The 15928-nt window shown below is 70.4% G+C and overlaps 1 protein-coding gene across 1 annotated transcript in view; it reads left to right on the top strand.

Moving 5' to 3' along the window:
• Positions 1-1495: 1495 nt before the first annotated feature.
• ITGA5 (integrin subunit alpha 5) overlaps positions 1496-15928 on the top strand; it is a 15258-nt gene continuing 825 nt past the window's right edge. The window contains 33 exon segments of the mRNA XM_049819355.1: positions 1496-1752; positions 2897-2954; positions 2957-3026; positions 3421-3533; positions 3719-3845; positions 4250-4311; positions 4599-4644; positions 4748-4873; positions 5670-5714; positions 5832-5875; positions 6003-6059; positions 6416-6468; positions 6603-6726; positions 6728-6830; positions 7499-7690; positions 8534-8579; positions 8661-8768; positions 9325-9380; positions 9517-9541; positions 9543-9669; positions 9761-9898; positions 11232-11299; positions 11422-11527; positions 11529-11573; positions 12105-12197; positions 12279-12358; positions 12755-12835; positions 12929-13034; positions 13439-13591; positions 14389-14505; positions 14663-14776; positions 15378-15479; positions 15910-15926. Coding sequence (XP_049675312.1) covers positions 1535-1752; positions 2897-2954; positions 2957-3026; positions 3421-3533; positions 3719-3845; positions 4250-4311; positions 4599-4644; positions 4748-4873; positions 5670-5714; positions 5832-5875; positions 6003-6059; positions 6416-6468; positions 6603-6726; positions 6728-6830; positions 7499-7690; positions 8534-8579; positions 8661-8768; positions 9325-9380; positions 9517-9541; positions 9543-9669; positions 9761-9898; positions 11232-11299; positions 11422-11527; positions 11529-11573; positions 12105-12197; positions 12279-12358; positions 12755-12835; positions 12929-13034; positions 13439-13591; positions 14389-14505; positions 14663-14776; positions 15378-15479; positions 15910-15926 — 3020 coding nt within the window. The 5' untranslated portion in view covers positions 1496-1534.

The raw sequence follows: 15928 nt of genomic DNA, 5'->3' as shown, positions 1-15928 counted from the left end.
CCCCCATCTCTCCTGGGCTCTCGGTGTCCCCACGGTGTCCCATTCCCCCCTGGTGTGTCCCCAGTGTCCCAGTCCCTGGTGTCCCAGTCCTTCCCAGTGTCCCAGTCCCCCTCAAGTGTCCTGGTCCCCAGTGACCCTGTTCCCAGTGTCCCAGTCCCCTCAGGTGTCCCAATTCCTGGTGTCCTGGTCCCACCAGTGTCCCTGTTCCTGGTGTGCTGGTCCCACCAGTGTCCCCCCAGTGTCCCAGTCCCCTCGAGTGTCCCAGTTCCCGGTGTCCTGGTCCCACCAGTGTCCCTGCAGTGTCCCAGTTCCCGGTGTCCTGGTCCCACCAGTGTGTCCTCAGTGTCCCTGTTCCCAGTGTCCTGGTGCCCCTCGAGTGATCTGGTCCCCAGTATCCAGCGTCACAGTGTTCCACGGGTGTCCCCGGTATCCTGGGGGTATCCTGGTGTGCCCGGGGTCTCCCCATCCCTGATGTCCCAGTCCCCCCCGGGGTGTCCCGGTGCCCTTCGGGTGTCCCAATCCCTGATGCCCCGCTGTCCCAGTATGTCCCAGTGTCCCCGGGGTGTCCCAGTGCCCTTCGGGTGTCCCAATCCCTGATGTCCCGCTGTCCCAGTATGTCCCAGTGTCCCCAGGGTGTCCCAGTGCCCTTCGGGTGTCCCAATCCCTGATGTCCCGCTGTCCCAGTATGTCCCAGTGTCCCCGGGGTGTCCCAGTGCCCTTCGGGTGTCCCAATCCCTGATGTCCCGCTGTCCCAGTATGTCCCAGTGTCCCCGGGGTGTCCCAGTGCCCTTCGGGTGTCCCAATCCCTGATGCCCCCCTGTCCCAGTATGTCCCAGTGTCCCCGGGGTGTCCCAGTGCCCTTCGGGTGTCCCAATCCCTGATGTCCCGCTGTCCCAGTATGTCCCAGTGTCCCCAGGGTGTCCCAGTGTCCCCAGGGTGTCCCAGTGCCCCTCGGGTGTCCCAATCCCTGATGTCCCGCTGTCCCAGTATGTCCCAGTGTCCCCGGGGTGTCCCGGTGCCCCTCGGGTGTCCCAATCCCTGATGTCCCGCTGTCCCAGTATGTCCCAGTGTCCCCAGGGTGTCCCAGTGCCCCTCGGGTGTCCCAATCCCTGATGTCCCGCTGTCCCAGTATGTCCCAGTGTCCCCGGGGTGTCCCGGTGCCCCTCGGGTGTCCCAATCCCTGATGTCCCGCTGTCCCAGTATGTCCCAGTACCCCTCTGGCCGTCCCAGTCCCTAACGCCCCGATCCCTCCCGGTGTGTCCCGGTGCCCCGGGTACGGGGCGGGGGGGGTGGGGGAGGTATCCCGGTGCCCCGGGGGTGCCCCGACCCCTGAGGTCCCACTCCCCCCGGGATGTCCCGCCACCCCGTGCCCCCGGCTCCCCCGGTGCCGGTGCCGGTGCCGGTGCCCGGCGGGGCTCTGGCTCCTCCCCGGTGAGTCACGGCGGGGCGGGGCGGGCCGGGCCCCCCCCGGGCACTTTCCGAAGGGACTCGGGAACGGGAGGCAGCGCCGAGCCCGGCCAGCCCCTGCTCCGCCATGGCCCCGGCCCCGGCCCCGGCCCCCCCGCGCCGGCCCCGGTCCCGGTGCCGGTCCCGGTGCCGGTCGCTGCTGCCGTTGCTGCTGCCGCTGCTGCTGCCGCCGCCGTTGCCGGTCGGTGCCTTCAACCTGGAGGCGTCGCGGCCCGTCGCCTTCCACGGGGCCCCCGGGTCCCTCTTCGGTTTCGCGTTGGACTTTTACCTGCCCCGGCCCCGCAGGTACCGGGAAACGAACGGCAACCGGGAAACGGGTCACCGGGAAACGGGAGCGGGAAACGGGAGCGATCACCGGGAACGGGACGGGGAGCGGGAGCGGTCACCGGGACGGGTCCGGTCAACGGGAGCGGCCCCCGGGAACCGGGACAGGGAACCGGGAAAGGAACGGGACGGAACCCGGGCAGGCGGGAAGGGGATTGGGGAGCGGGTGGGACCGGGACCGGGGACCGGGACCGGCGGGATGGGGCGGGGGCGGGGAGCGGGGCGGTGGCGGGGCCGGGACCGGGAGCGGGTAACGGGAACGGGGAGCGGGGTGGGGTAACGGGAATTGGCCACCGGGAAGCGGGAACCGGGTAACGGGAATGAGAATCAGGAACCGGGAACTGGGAAGTTCCCGGCAACCGGGAATGGGAACCGGGAACGGGCCGGCCCCGGGGGGCTGAGGGTACCGGCTGGGGGCTGAGCCCCGACTCCGGTCCCGTCGTCCCCGTGTGTCCCCCCCCCCCCCACTCCGCCCCCCTCCAGCCCCCGTCGGGGGTCCCGGGGCCCCGTTGCCCCCGGCCGGAGCGTTTCCTGTAACCGGAGCCGGGAGCTGCCCCCGGGGGGCGGTGGGGGCTTGGGGGGGGGAACTGCCCTTCCCCGCCTCCCACCCCCCCCACCCACGCGTGACCCGCACCCCGGCGGGGGCAAACTGGGGGGCACCCCCCCCCCTCCGTGCGTGTGTCACCCAGGACCCGGGGGATGGGGGGGGGGGGGCGCAGAGGGGTCGGGGGCACCCTCTGGGTGCCCCCGACCCCTCTGCGTCCCCCCCCCCCCCCCATCCCCCGGGTCCTGGGTGCCCCCAGTGTGTTCCCCCCCCCCCCCCACGCCCGTGGGTGGTTTCAGCGCTTCCTCTCCCACGGAGCCGGAAGGGGTCACCCAGGCCCGGCCCCCCCCCGTGGGCTGAGTCAGAGGGACCCGTGGGACCCGTGGGAGGGGGAACAACATACACATGACCCCCCCCCCCCACCCCCCCAGGACACCCCCACTCCCGAGTCCCATTCACCCCGTGGGTGACGGCCACCATGTCCCCATAGGGACAGCCCCCCACCCCCCCCCACCCCAAACATCCCACTCACATCCCCTTTCCCCCCCCCCCTCCCCACAGCGTCAGCATCCTGGTGGGTGCCCCCAAAGCCAACACAAGTCAGCCTAATGTCACCCAGGGGGGGGGGCCGTCTACCACTGCCCCTGGCCCCCCGGCGGTGACTGCACCCCCATCGACTTCGACCACATCGGTAAGGGGATGGGGACATGGGTGGGGACAGCCCCCCCCCCAACCCCATGCATGGGGACAGGGTGGCAATATGGGTGGGGGGACGAGGACACCGGTGGGGATGGGCCCCCCCCCCACTCTGGGCATGGGGACAGGGACACAGCCCCCAGCACCCATGGGACCCAGTAACCCCCCCCCCCCCCCGTGGGCCCCTCCGACAGCCCCCCACCCCCAGCCCAGCCTCCCATCCCCAAGCGCCGTGACCCCCCCCCAAGGCCGTGGCCTTGGCACCGCAGGCGGGTTCTTGTTTCACCTGGTTAATGACAAACCTGGGGGGAGCAGTGGGTGCTGGGGGTCCCATGGGTGCTGCAGCAACGGGTGCCAACCTGACCTTTTCTCCCCCCCGTCCCCCACAGGGACCCGCACCCACGATTTTGGGGGCAACAGCACGGAGACCCCCGACCCCGTGGAGTTCAAGTCCCTGCAGTGGTTCGGGGCCACCGTGCGGGCGCACAACGCCTCCATCCTGGTACTGGGGGGGGGGGGACGGGGGGGGGGGGGAATGGGGGACACAGCGGGGCATGGAGTCGGGGGGTGGGGGGGGAGCAGGGGGGCACAGTGGGGAGCAGTGGCAGGGGTCCATCCACGTGCGGACCCCCTGTTCTCCCCCTTCCCACGGCCCCCCCCGTTGTCCCCCCCCCCCCCCCCCCCCAGGCCTGCGCCCCGTTGTACAGCTGGAGCCCCCCCAAGGAGGAAGGGGGGGGCCGGGAGCCGGTGGGCACCTGCTTCCTCTCCATCGGCAACTTCTCCAAGTTTGTGGAGTACGCGCCCTGCCGCTCAGGTGGGACCCCCCTGCTGCCCCCCCCCCCGTGCCCCCAGGCCCCCAAGCAGCCTCCAAGCACCCCCAACCTGGCACCCATGGGTGGCACCACTGGGTATTCCCCCCCCCCCCCGCCCAGCATCCATGGGTGACACCCCCAGAACCCCCTGCCTGGTGCCTCTGGGTCCCTGGGTATCACCCCCCCCCCATACCCAGCACCCAACCCCCCCCCCCCGGACCCTACCTGGCACCCAGGTTACACCCCCAGGCATCCCCCCTGCTTGGGTGTCACCCCCATAGCCCCCCCCCCAACCAGCACCCATGGGACCCTGGGCATCCCCAGCCTGACACCCTGGGGGGCGATAGCCCCCCCCCCCCAGCACCCATGGGGCCCCCCCCAACCGGCAGCCCCTCTCTGTCCACAGACCTGAATTCTGCAGCCGGGCAGGGCTACTGCCAGGGGGGCTTCAGCGCCGAGTTCACCCAGGTTGGGGGGGCCCGGGGGGGGGGGGGGGCGTGGGGGATATAAGGGGACATGGGGGGGTATTGTGGGGATGGGGGGGTGAGGGTTGGGGGGCGTGGAGGGGCAGGGGTACATGGGGGTATACTGGGGGTCATGGGGGGTGTACTGGGGGTCATGGGGGGGTATATTGGGGGTCATGGGGGGTTATATGGGGATGGGGGCATATATAGGGGTCTGGGGGCGTATAGGGGGTGTGGGGGGGCCCTGGCGCGTGCCCCAGGCTGACGGGGGTCCCCCCGGTCTCTCCGCAGACGGGACGGGTCCTTCTGGGGGGGCCCGGCAGCTACTTCTGGCAAGGTGAGACCCCCAGCCCCTGCCTGTCCCTAAGCTCCCCTGCCCACCCTGCCCGTCCCGTGGCAGGCAGCACCCTTGGGTGCTGAGGGGCTGCCCGTGCCCCCAGGGCAGGTGATGTCGGCGACGCAGGAGCAGATCACGGCCTCCAGCTACCCCGAGTACTTCATCCAGGAGGTGGCCGGGCAGCTCCAGACACGTCAGGCGGCCCCCACCCACGATGACAGCTACATGGGTCTGCTGGGGGACACGGGGGGGGGGACGGGGGCATGGGGGACACGAGGACACGGCGGGGCAGGGACCGGGGAATGGGGACACGGGGGACACGGGAGGCACGTGGGGTATGGGGACACGGGGGGCATAGGGGGGACAGGGGCATGGGGGACATGGGAGACACGTGGGGTATGGGGACACGGGGGACACGGGAGGCACGTGGGGTATGGGGACGTGGGAGGATGGGGACAGGGGAATGGGGACACGGGGGACACGGGAGGCACGTGGGGTATGGGGACGTGGGAGGATGGGGACACGGGGGACACGGGAGGCACGTGGGGTATGGGGACGTGGGAGGATGGGGACAGGGGAATGGGGACACGGGGGACACGGGAGACACGTGGGGTATGGGGACGTGGGAGGATGGGGACACAGGGGACACGGGAGACACGTGGGGTATGGGGATGTGGGAGAATGGGGACACGGGGGGCATAGGGGGAACAGGGGCATGGGGGACATGGGAGACACGTGGGGTATGGGGACGCGGGAGGACGGGGACAGGGGAATGGGGACGTGGGGGACATGGGAGTGGGGACATAAGAGGATGGGGACAAGGGCATGGGGACGTGGGGGACACAAGGGGACAGGGGCATGGGGGACACTGGAGACACGTGGGATATGGGGACGTGGGAGGATGGGGACAGGGGCATGGGGATGTGGGGGACAGGGGATGTGAGGACACAGGACATGAGGTGTGGGGACATGGGACAGGGACATGGGTGACAAGGCGGGTGACACCTCTACACCCCCCCCTCCAGGCTACTCGGTGGCGGTCGGCGAGTTCAGCGGGGACACGACCCAAGGTGGGTGCCACCAGGGTGCCAGGGGGAGGGTGACATGGTGGGGGGGGGTGGTGGTGGTCACAGCCCCCCGTCCCCCAACCTGGGCACCCCCCGACAGTGTCACTTTGTCCCTTGCAGATTTTGTGGCTGGTGTCCCCAAGGGCAACCTCACCTACGGCTACGTAAGGCTGGGGGGACAGGGGACATGGGGGGACATGGGGGACAGGGGCTGGGGGGACACGGGGGGGGCACCTTGGGGGGGGTTCCCTGGCTGCTGTCACAGTGTCCCCCCGTCCTCCGTGTCCCCAGGTCACCATCCTCAATGGCACCAACATGAAGTCCCTGTACAACTTCTCAGGGGAGCAGGTGGGGCCGGGAAGGGGGGGTCCTGGGTGGGTGGGGGGGGGGGGGCAGGGGGTGTCCAGGCAGTGTTGGGGTGCCCACCTGGGGTGCTGGGTGCCCTCACAGGGTGCCTGGGTGCAAGGGGAGCTGGGGGTGGTGGTGGTCCTACAGAGGGTGGGGGGCACCCATGCATGGTGGGGGTCTCTTCTGCAGGGTGGGGGTCTCCTCTGCAGGGTGGGGGGCACCAGTGCAGGGTGGGAGCACCCACAAAGGTTGGGGGAATTCTATGCAGGCTGGGGGGGGAGGGGGGGGGGCACCCATGCAGGGTGGGGGTCCCCACCCAGCACCCCCCCCAGCACCCCGCTCCCCCCCCCCATCAGATGGCAGCGTATTTCGGCTACGCGGTGGCAGCCACAGACGTGAACAACGACGGGTGAGTGCCCCCCACCCTAACCAACCTGTATGGGTGCTCCTGCCGGGCACCCATGGGTGCCCCCCTTACTCCCCCCCCCCACCCTGGGGGTCTGCTGGCTGCGGGGGGGGGGGTCTGACGTCCGCTGCCCGCAGGCTGGCAGACCTACTGGTGGGGGCCCCCCTCTTCATGGCGCGGACAGGGGAGGGACGGGTGCAGGAGGTGGGCAGGGTGTACCTGTACCTGCAGCTGCCGGGGGGGGGCCCTGCCCACCCCCGCCATGGCACCCACCCCCGCCATGGCCCTCACCGGACCCCAAGAATTCGGGCGCTTCGGCAGCGCCATCGCCCCCCTGGGCGACCTGGACCTGGACGGCTTCAACGGTGGGTGCTCAGGGCTGGGGGGGCACAGGGGGGGGTCTCTGGGCTATAGGGTGGCACGGGGGGGGGCACAGGGGGGGGTCTCTGGGCTTTAGGGTGGCACAGGGTGGTTTAGGGGGTGCCCAGGGTAGGGCACAGGGGGTGTGGGGGGGTCCCTAGGGTCGGGGGGGGGGGGGGGCACAGGGGGGTGGCTGGGTTATAGGGTGGCAAAGGGGGTGCATGGGGTGCCCGGTGGGGGGGGGGGGGGCACAGGGGGGGCAGGTGTCCCCAGGTTCTGGGGTGGCCTGGGGGACACCAGGGGGACACGTGGGGGCTTGGGGACAGCAGAGATGCTGGGGGGGGCGGTTACTGGGGGGCACCCAATGGCTGGGAGCACTGGGGGAGTCTGGGGAGGGGCACAAGGGGGGGGTCCCGCAGACACAGGGGGCCGTGGGGGCAAGTGGGGGCTTGGGGACACCCAGGGGTACCCAGGGTGGGGGGGGGGTGTAGGGGTGCAGGGGGTGCCTGGGCTATAGGGTGGCATGGGGGGGTGAGGGGTAGGGAGGGGGGTCCCTATGCTGTTGGGTGGCATGAGGGGGTACATGGGGTGCCCAGGCTATAGGGTGGCACTGGGGGTGCCCAGGGGGAGCGGCATGGCCCCCCCCGTGCCCTCCCTGAGCGATGTGGCGCAGACGTGGCGGTGGGGGCCCCCCTGGGCGCCGAGGGCCGGCAGGGGCTGGTCTACATCTACAGCGGGCGGGGGGCCGGGCTGCACCCCCAGCCCGCCCAGGTGCTGCGGGGGGACTGGGCGCCCGGCCGGCACCCCGACTTCTTCGGAGCCGCCTTGCGCGGGGCCACCGACCTGGATGGCAACGGCTACCCGGGTAAGGCACCCACCACCCCCCCCAGCGGGGGCACCCGGCCCCGGGGTCCCACCCCAGGGGTGCTCAGGGGCTGGGGACACCCAGCCTGGCCGTGCCACCACATGGGTGCCCCATGGTTGGGGACACCCATCGTTTGGCCATAACACCCCATGGAGGGGACACCCAGCCCCAGGTGTCCCCATGGGTGGGTGTCCATGGTTGGGGACACCCAACCTGGTCATGCCACCACGTGGCAGGGACCACCCAGCCCCAGGTGTCCCCGTGGGTGGGTGTCCCATGGTTGGGGACACCCAACCTGGTCATGCCACCACATGGGGGCCCCATGGTTGGGGACACCCATCGTTTGGCCATAACACCCCATGGAGGGGCCACCCAGCCCCAGGTGTCCCCATGGGTGGGTGACCATGGTTGGGGACACCCAACCTGGTCATGCCACCACGTGACAGGGGCCACCCAGCCCCAGGTGTCCCCATGGGTGGGTGTCCATGGTTGGGGACACCCAACCTGGCCATGCCACCACGTGACAGGGGCCACCCAGCCCCAGGTGTCCCCATGGGTGGGTGACCATGGTTGGGGACACCCAACCTGGCCATGCCACCACGTGACAGGGGCCACCCAGCCCCAGGTATCCCCATGGGTGGGTGTCCATGGTTGGGGACACCCAACCTGACCATGCCACCCCGTGGGTGCCCCATGGTTGGGGACACCCATCGTTCAGCCATACCACCCCATGGAGGGGCCACCCAGCCGCAGACACCCCTGCCATGTGGTGTCCCCACTGCCACCCCTCCCGACCATGTCACCCCACATCTGGTGACACCCCTGTCCCCCTTCTCCCCGCAGACCTCCTGGTGGGCGCCTTCGGGGTGGACACGGCCGTGGTGTACAGGTGGGTGCCGCCGGCTGGGGGGGGGGGGGGGGGGAGTGTCCCCGGGGTGGCCCCGGGCTGTCCCTGACGCCCTGTCCCCAGGGGCCGCCCCATCGTCCACGCCAGCGCCGCGCTCAGCGTCTTCCCCACCATGTTCAACCCCGAGGAGCGCGGCTGCGTCCTCGAGGACACCGGCCTCCACGTCCCCTGGTGGGTGACACCGTGACGGGTACCCCCGTGGGGTCCGGGGCTTCTCGGGGGGGGGGGGGTAAATGGGAGGGGTTGGGGATATCCAGGGTGTCCCCAGGTTCTGGGGTGGCCTGAGGGACACCAGGGGGACACGTGGGGGCTTGGGGACAGCAGAGATGCTGGGGGGGGGGGGGGAGGTTACTGGGGGGCACCCAATGGCTGGGAGCACTGGGGGAGTCTGGGGAGGGGCACAAGGGGGGGGTCCTGGGGACACAGGGGGACGTGGGGGCAAGTGGGGGCTTGGGGACACCCCACGGGGACACGGGGGTGGAGGGCACAAAGGGGGCACCCAATGCCTGGGGGCACCGGTGGGGGGGGGGGTCCGGGGGGGGGGGTCCCTGAGGAGTGGTGGGGCCAGAGGGGGGGACATCTAGAGGTGTTGGGGACAATTGGGGATGGAGGATGCTGGGGGGGGGGGGGAAGCACAGAGGGATGAGAGGGGGCCCAGGAGAGACCTGGGTGCTGGTGCACCCATGGGGTGGGGGGTCCCATGGGTGTCTCCCCCTGCCCCCCCCAGCATCAACGTCAGCTTCTGCCTCAACGCCTCGGGGCGGCACCTGCCCGGTCCCATCGGTGAGTCGGGGGGGGGGGGGGGGGACACAGATGGGGGACATGGAGGGGGACACCTGCCTGGGGGACCCCGGCATCTGGGGCACCCGGACGCCAGGGTCCCTGACACGAGTGTGTGCGTGTGTCCCCCCCCCGCAAGGCTTTGCGGTGGAGCTGAGCGTGGATGCGGCGAAGGCTGGGGGGGGGGCGGCGGGCGCTGTTCCTCCGGGGGGGGCAGCCCACCCGCACCCTCACCCTGGCCGTCCCCAACGGCGCTGGCACCCGCTGCCGCACCATGGCCATCTTCCTACGGGTACGCCGGGACCGGGGAGGGAAGGGGGTGGGGGGGGGCACCCGATGGGACCCCCACCCACCCACTGTGTGCCCCCCACCACCACTGGCAGAATGAGTCGGAGTTTCGGGACAAGCTGTCGCCCATCGCTGTGGGGTTGAGCTTCGCCCTGGACCCCCACGCCCCCCCCGACACCCATGGGCTGCACCCAGTCCTGGCCGCCCATACCCACACAAGACTGGAAGCCAAGGTACGTCCCGGCACCCCGTGGCACCCAGTGTCACCCCACGGCACCCAGTGTCACCCCCCAGCACCCTGTCCCACCCCATGGTACCCAGTGTCACCCCATGGCACCCAGTATCACTCCATGTGTCCCATGGTACCCTGTCCCACCCCCTGGCACCCAATGTCACCCCACGGCACCTTCTGCCACCCCATGCCACCCAGTGTCACCCCATGGCACCTTCTGCCTCCCCATGGCATCCAGTATCACTCCATGTGTCCCATGGTACCCCGTCCCACCCCCTGGCACCCCGTGTCACCCAGTGTCACCCTATGGCACCTTCTGCCACCCCATGGAACACAGTTTCACCCCCTGGCACCCAGTGTCACCCTATGGCACCTTCTGCCACCCCATGGGACACAGTTTCACCCTATGGCACCTTCTGCCACCCCATGCCACCCAGTGTCACCCCATGCCACCCAGTGTCACCCCATGGCACCTTCTGCCACCCCATGGCACCCAGTATCACTCCATGTGTCCCATGGTACCCCGTCCCACCCCTTGGCACCCCGTGTCACCCAGTGTCACCCTATGGCACCTTCTGCCACCCCATGGAACACAGTTTCACCCCCTGGCACCCAGTGTCACCCTATGGCACCTTCTGCCACTCCATGGCACCCAGTGTCACCCCATGCCACCCAGTGTCACCCCATGGCACCTTCTGCCACCCCATGGCACCCAGTATCACTCCATGTGTCCCATGGTACCCCGTCCCACCCCTTGGCACCCCGTGTCACCCAGTGTCACCCCATGGCACCTTCTGCCTCCCCATGGCACCCAGTATCACTCCATGTGTCCCATAGTACCCTGTCCCACCCCCTGGCACTCTGTGTCACCCAGTGTCACCCCGTGTCACCCAGTGTCACCCCATGGCACCTTCTGCCACCCCATGGAACACAGTTTCACCCAGTGTCACCCTATGGCACCTTCTGCCACCCCATGTCACCCAGTGTCACCCCTTGCCACCCAGCAGCACCCTGTGCCACCCATTGCCCCCCCATCACCTATTGTCCCCTGTGTCACCCGCTGTCCCCTTCATCACTCAATGTCCCCGTGTCCCCCATCGCCCCCCATCCCCATCGCCCCCGTGTCCCCCACCACCCCCATCGCCCCCGTGTCCCCCATCGTCTCCATCGTCCCCATCGCCCCCATCGGCCCCGTGTCCCCCACCACCCCCATCGCCCCCATGTCCCCCACCACCCCCATCGTCCCCATCGCCCCCGTGTCCCCCATCGTCCCCATCGCCCCCATTGCCCCCGTGTCCCCCACCACCCCCATCGCCCCCGTGTCCCCCACGCAGGCTCACATCCAGCTGGACTGCGGGGAGGACAACGTCTGCGTTCCCGACCTGCAGCTGGAGGCATCTGCGTAAGTGAGGACACGGGGTGGGGGTGGGGGGGTGGCAGGAGGGGACCGAGGGGGGTTCTGGGGGTCCCAGTAGGACCCGGGGGGCCGTGGCGCAGGGTGGCCGTGACGCAGGGTCCCCGCAGGGACCGCCGTGCCGTCTACCTGGGGGACCGCAACAGCCTGAACCTGACCTTCAACGCCCGCAACCAGGGCGAGGGGGGGGCTTACGAGGCCGAATTGCACGTGCGGCCCCCCCCCTCACGCCCAGTACACCGGGGTGCTGCGCCCACCCGGGGTGCGTGTGCGGGGGTGCACGGTGGGGGGGCTCGCTGGGCATGGGCTGGGTGCCCTCTGGTATGGGGTGGGTGCGTGGGGGGGGGGGGGTCAGGGGGTGTCCCCTGGTGTAGGGTGGGTGCACACGGGGACCCCAAGTATGGGGTGGGTGCCCCCAGGGTGAGGGGTGGGGGCGTATGGGTGTCCCCCCGTGTTGGGTGGGTGCGTGGGGGTGTCCCCTGGATATAGGGTGGGTGACCCCAGGGTGAGGGGTGGGGGCGTATGGGTGTCCCCCCGTGTTGGGTGGGTGCGTGGGGGTGTCCCCTGGATATAGGATGGGTGCCCCCAGGGTGAGGGGTGCTGGTGGGTGCCCCCCCAGTGAGGAGTAGGGGCATATGGGTGTCCCCCCATGTTAGGTGGGTGCGTGGGGGTGTCCCCTGGATATAGGGTGGGTGCCCCTGGATGTCCCCAGGTGTGGGATGGGTGCGCAGGGGTGGGTGCCCCATGGCCCCCCCCCGGGTGCCGTCACCCCTGATGTGTGTCCCCTCCCCAGAATTTCTCTGCGCTGAGCTGTGAGCTCGGGGTGGGCAACGGCTCGAGCCCCCTCGTCTGCGACCTGGGCAACCCCATGAAGGCGGGCGCCAGCGTGAGTGGGGGGCACGGGGGGGGGGACACACAGGGGGGGCAGGAGGGGGGCCCGGCGTGACCCCCTTCCCTCTGCTCGCAGATCTGGGGGGGGCTGCGCTTCACTGTCCCCCACCTCAGCGACAGCAGTAAGAGCGTCCGCTTCGAACTGCAGATCCGCAGGTGGGGGGGCCCCGGGGTGGGGGTCCTGGGGGGGTGGGGGTCAGTGGAGATCCTACCTGGGGGAGGTCTGGAGGAGAGGCACCCCAGTGGGGGGGGGCTCTGGGTGCCACATGGGGTACCCTGAGGGGATCGGGCTGGGGGGTCCCACGCAGGGAGACCCTTGGGGGGGGATCCTGGGGTGGGGTGGGGGGGCCTCCGGCCTCATCTGGGGACATTCGGTGGGGGGGTCCCAAAAGTGAGGGTGTCCCATTTAGGCTTGGTGGGGAGTCATACTGGGGGACTCAGGCTTGGTGGGGGGTCCCTTGGGGTGGGAGGGATCCCCCAGCAGTGGGGATCCCCCCAGTGCCAGCAGCCGGGGGGGGGGGGCCATGCCGTGACCCCCCCATGTGCTGGCAGCAAGAACGCCAACAACTCGCAGAGCGAGGTGGTGACGGTGCCGCTGGAGGTGCGGGCGGCCACCCGCCTCTCCGCCTTCGGGTGAGTGTCCCAGGCGCTGGGGAGGGGGTCCCGGGGGGGGGGGACACGGGGGGTGTTGAGCCCTGCCTGACCCCCGTGTGTGTCACCCCCCAGGGTGTCACGGCCCGACGTCGTCACCATCCCCGAGGGGGGCTGGACGGCCGAGCGGCCGCCCCAGCGGCTGCAGGACCTGGGACCACCCGTGGAGCACGTCTACGAGGTGAGGGGGTCCCCCCATGTCCCCCACCCTGGGGGTCCCCATGTCCCCAACCTTGGGGTTGCCCATTTCCCAGACCCTGGGGGTCCCCATGTCCCCCACCCTGGGGGTCCCCATGTCCCAGACCCTGAGGGTCCCCATGTCCCCGACCCTGGGGTTGCCCATTTCCCAGACCCTGGGGGTCCCCATGTCCCCCACCCTGGGGGTCCCCATGTCCCCAACCCTGGTGTTGCCCATTTCCCAGACCCTGGGGATCCCCATGTCCCCCACCCTGGGGGTCCCCATGTCCCCAACCCTGGGGGTCCCCGTGTCCCTGACTCCAGGGCTGTCCATGTCCCCATGCCATGGGTGTCCCCATGGGTGCCGTGTCCCCCCACCCATGTGTGTGTCCCCCCCGGTGCCATCAGGTGGTGAACGAGGGTCCCAGCGCCATCAGCCATGGCACCCTGGAGCTGAGCTGTCCCCTGAGCTACCGTGGCCACCCCCTCCTCTACGTCACCGGCCACTCGGGACCCCGCAACTGCTCCACCAGCCACCCCCTGGACAGCCTGCGCCTGGCGGTGCGCCCACGGGGATGGGGGCCAGGGGTGCTGGGGACATTGGGTGGCACTGGGGACATTGGGTGGCACTGGGAGCTGGAGCACTGGGGGGCACTGGAGGGTGCTGGGGACATTGGGTGGCACTGGGGACATTGGGTGGCACTGGGAGCTGGAGCACTGGGGGGCACTGGAGGGTGCTGGGGACATTGGGTGGCACTGGGGACATTGGGTGGCACTGGGAGCTGGAGCACTGGGGGGCACTGGGGGCACTGGAGGGTGCTGGGGACATTGGGTGGCACTGGGGACATTGGGTGGCACTGGGAGCTGGAGCACTGGGGGGCACTGGGGGCACTGGAGGGTGCTGGGGACATTGGGTGGCACTGGGGACATTGGGTGGCACTGGGAGCTGGAGCACTGGGGGGCACTGGGGGCACTGGAGGGTGCTGGGGACATTGGGTGGCACTGGGGACATTGGGTGGCACTGGGAGCTGGAGCACCGGGGGTCACTGGAGGGTGCTGGGGACATTGGGTGGCACTGGGGACATTGGGTGGCACTGGGAGATGGAGCACTGGGGGTCACTGGAGGGTGCTGGGGACATTGGGTGGCACTGGGAGATGGAGCACTGGGGGTCACTGGAGGGTGCTGGGGACATTGGGTGGCACTGGGGACATTGGGTGGCACTGGGAGCTGGAGCACTGGGGGGCACTGGGAGGCGGTGGGGAAAGAGGACCCCAGTGGCAGGGGGAGATTGGGGGTGGCAGGGGGTGGCACTGGGTACCGGGGGGGTGGCTGTCCCCAGAGCCCACCCCTCCCGCAGGAGCAGGAGCAGAGCCCGGACACCCACGTCCTGCAGCGCCGGGACACGGGGGACACGGTCACGAGGAACACGCGGGACACGCGGGCCAGCGGCCCCCCCGCGCCCCCCCAAACCCTGGTCAGTACCCGCGTGTCCCCATGCCCTTGTGTCGCTTTGCCCATGTGTGTCTGTGTGTCCCCCCCCCCCCCCAGCCCTGTGTCACCCCCAGGCTGGCAGGTGCCCTCCGTGGGTGCTGTCCCCGAGGTGGGTGACACTTGGGGGGGGGGGGTCACAGGGGTGTCCCGAGGCCGAGTGTTTCCGGCTGAGCTGCCCCATGGGGGGGCTGGAAAAGCAGCAGCGGGTGAGCCTGCGCCTGACCTTCCACCTCTGGGCCCCCTCCCTGCGGCAGGTGAGACCCCCGCCACCCCCCCCCGGCACCCCCAGCGTCCCCATCATGCCCCCACACCAGCACCCCACCAAGCCGCTGGGGCACCCAGCGTCCTGACCCCCCCACTGGGACCCAGTTCCCTCGTGGGGGTGGGTTAGTGGGTGCCCTGGTCCCCCAGGGGGGTGGGTGCCCTTGTCTCCCATTGCGGGGGGGGGGGTGTTAGTGGGTGCCCCAGTTCCTTGTGGGGGTGGGTCAGTGGGTGCCCTGGCACCACAGTTGCCCTGTGTGGGTGCCGGGTGGGGGTGCCCACGGTCCCCTGTGGGTGTTCATGGGTGTCAGTGGGTGCCTGTTGGTTCATGGGGGTGTTGCTGGGTGGTTGTGGGTGCCCTGCGGGGGTCCGTGGGTGACCATGGGTGTCCCAGGGCTGTCCCACAGGTGTTGGTGGGTGCTCGTGGGTATCGGTGGGTGCCCCGTGGATGTCCATGGGTGCCCTCTGCATGTCCGTGGGTGTCCTGTGGGTGTCTGTGGGTGCCCCACGAGTGTCGGTGGATGTCCGTGGGTGCCCCACGGGTGTCGGTGGGCACCCGTGGGTGCCCACGGGTGCTGACGGCGGGTGCCGCAGAGGGAGGTGCGGGCGCAGGCGCTGCGCTGTGAAGCCGAGTACCGGGTGCTGCGGCTGCCGTACCGCGTCCGGCCCCAACACTACCCCAGCCAGCGCCTGCAGGTGACCGGGGGGGGACGACGGGACACGGGGGGTCACCCCGGGGTGGCAGGAGGTGACGGGACTGCCGTGGGTGTGGGGTGACGCCGTGGGTGGCGGTGTGACCCTGTGGGTGGCACTGTGACCCTGTGGGTGGCACTGTGCACGATGCTGCGGGTGGCAGGAGGTGACGGGGCTGCCGTGGGTGTGGGGTGACGCCGTGGGTGACCCCACGGGTGGCGCCACAGATGGCGGGTGGTGATGGGGCTGCAGTGGGTGCATGCAGGGCGACGCCGTGGGTGACCCCATGGGTGACCCCATGGGTGGCAGGAGGCGATGGGGCTGCAGTGGGTGCAGGGTGACCCCACGGGTGACGCCACGGGTGACGCCGTGGGTGGCAGGGGTGCAGTGGGTGCATGCAGGGTGACCCCACGGGTGACGCTGTGGGTGGCAGGTGGTGACGGGGCTGCAGT

Source organism: Accipiter gentilis, chromosome 16 (genome assembly GCF_929443795.1).
Source record: "Accipiter gentilis chromosome 16, bAccGen1.1, whole genome shotgun sequence".
NCBI classification, from domain to species: Eukaryota; Metazoa; Chordata; class Aves; order Accipitriformes; family Accipitridae; genus Astur; species Astur gentilis.
Note: the sequence above shows the minus strand (reverse complement) of the source record. Positions and strands in the feature narration are given on the sequence as shown.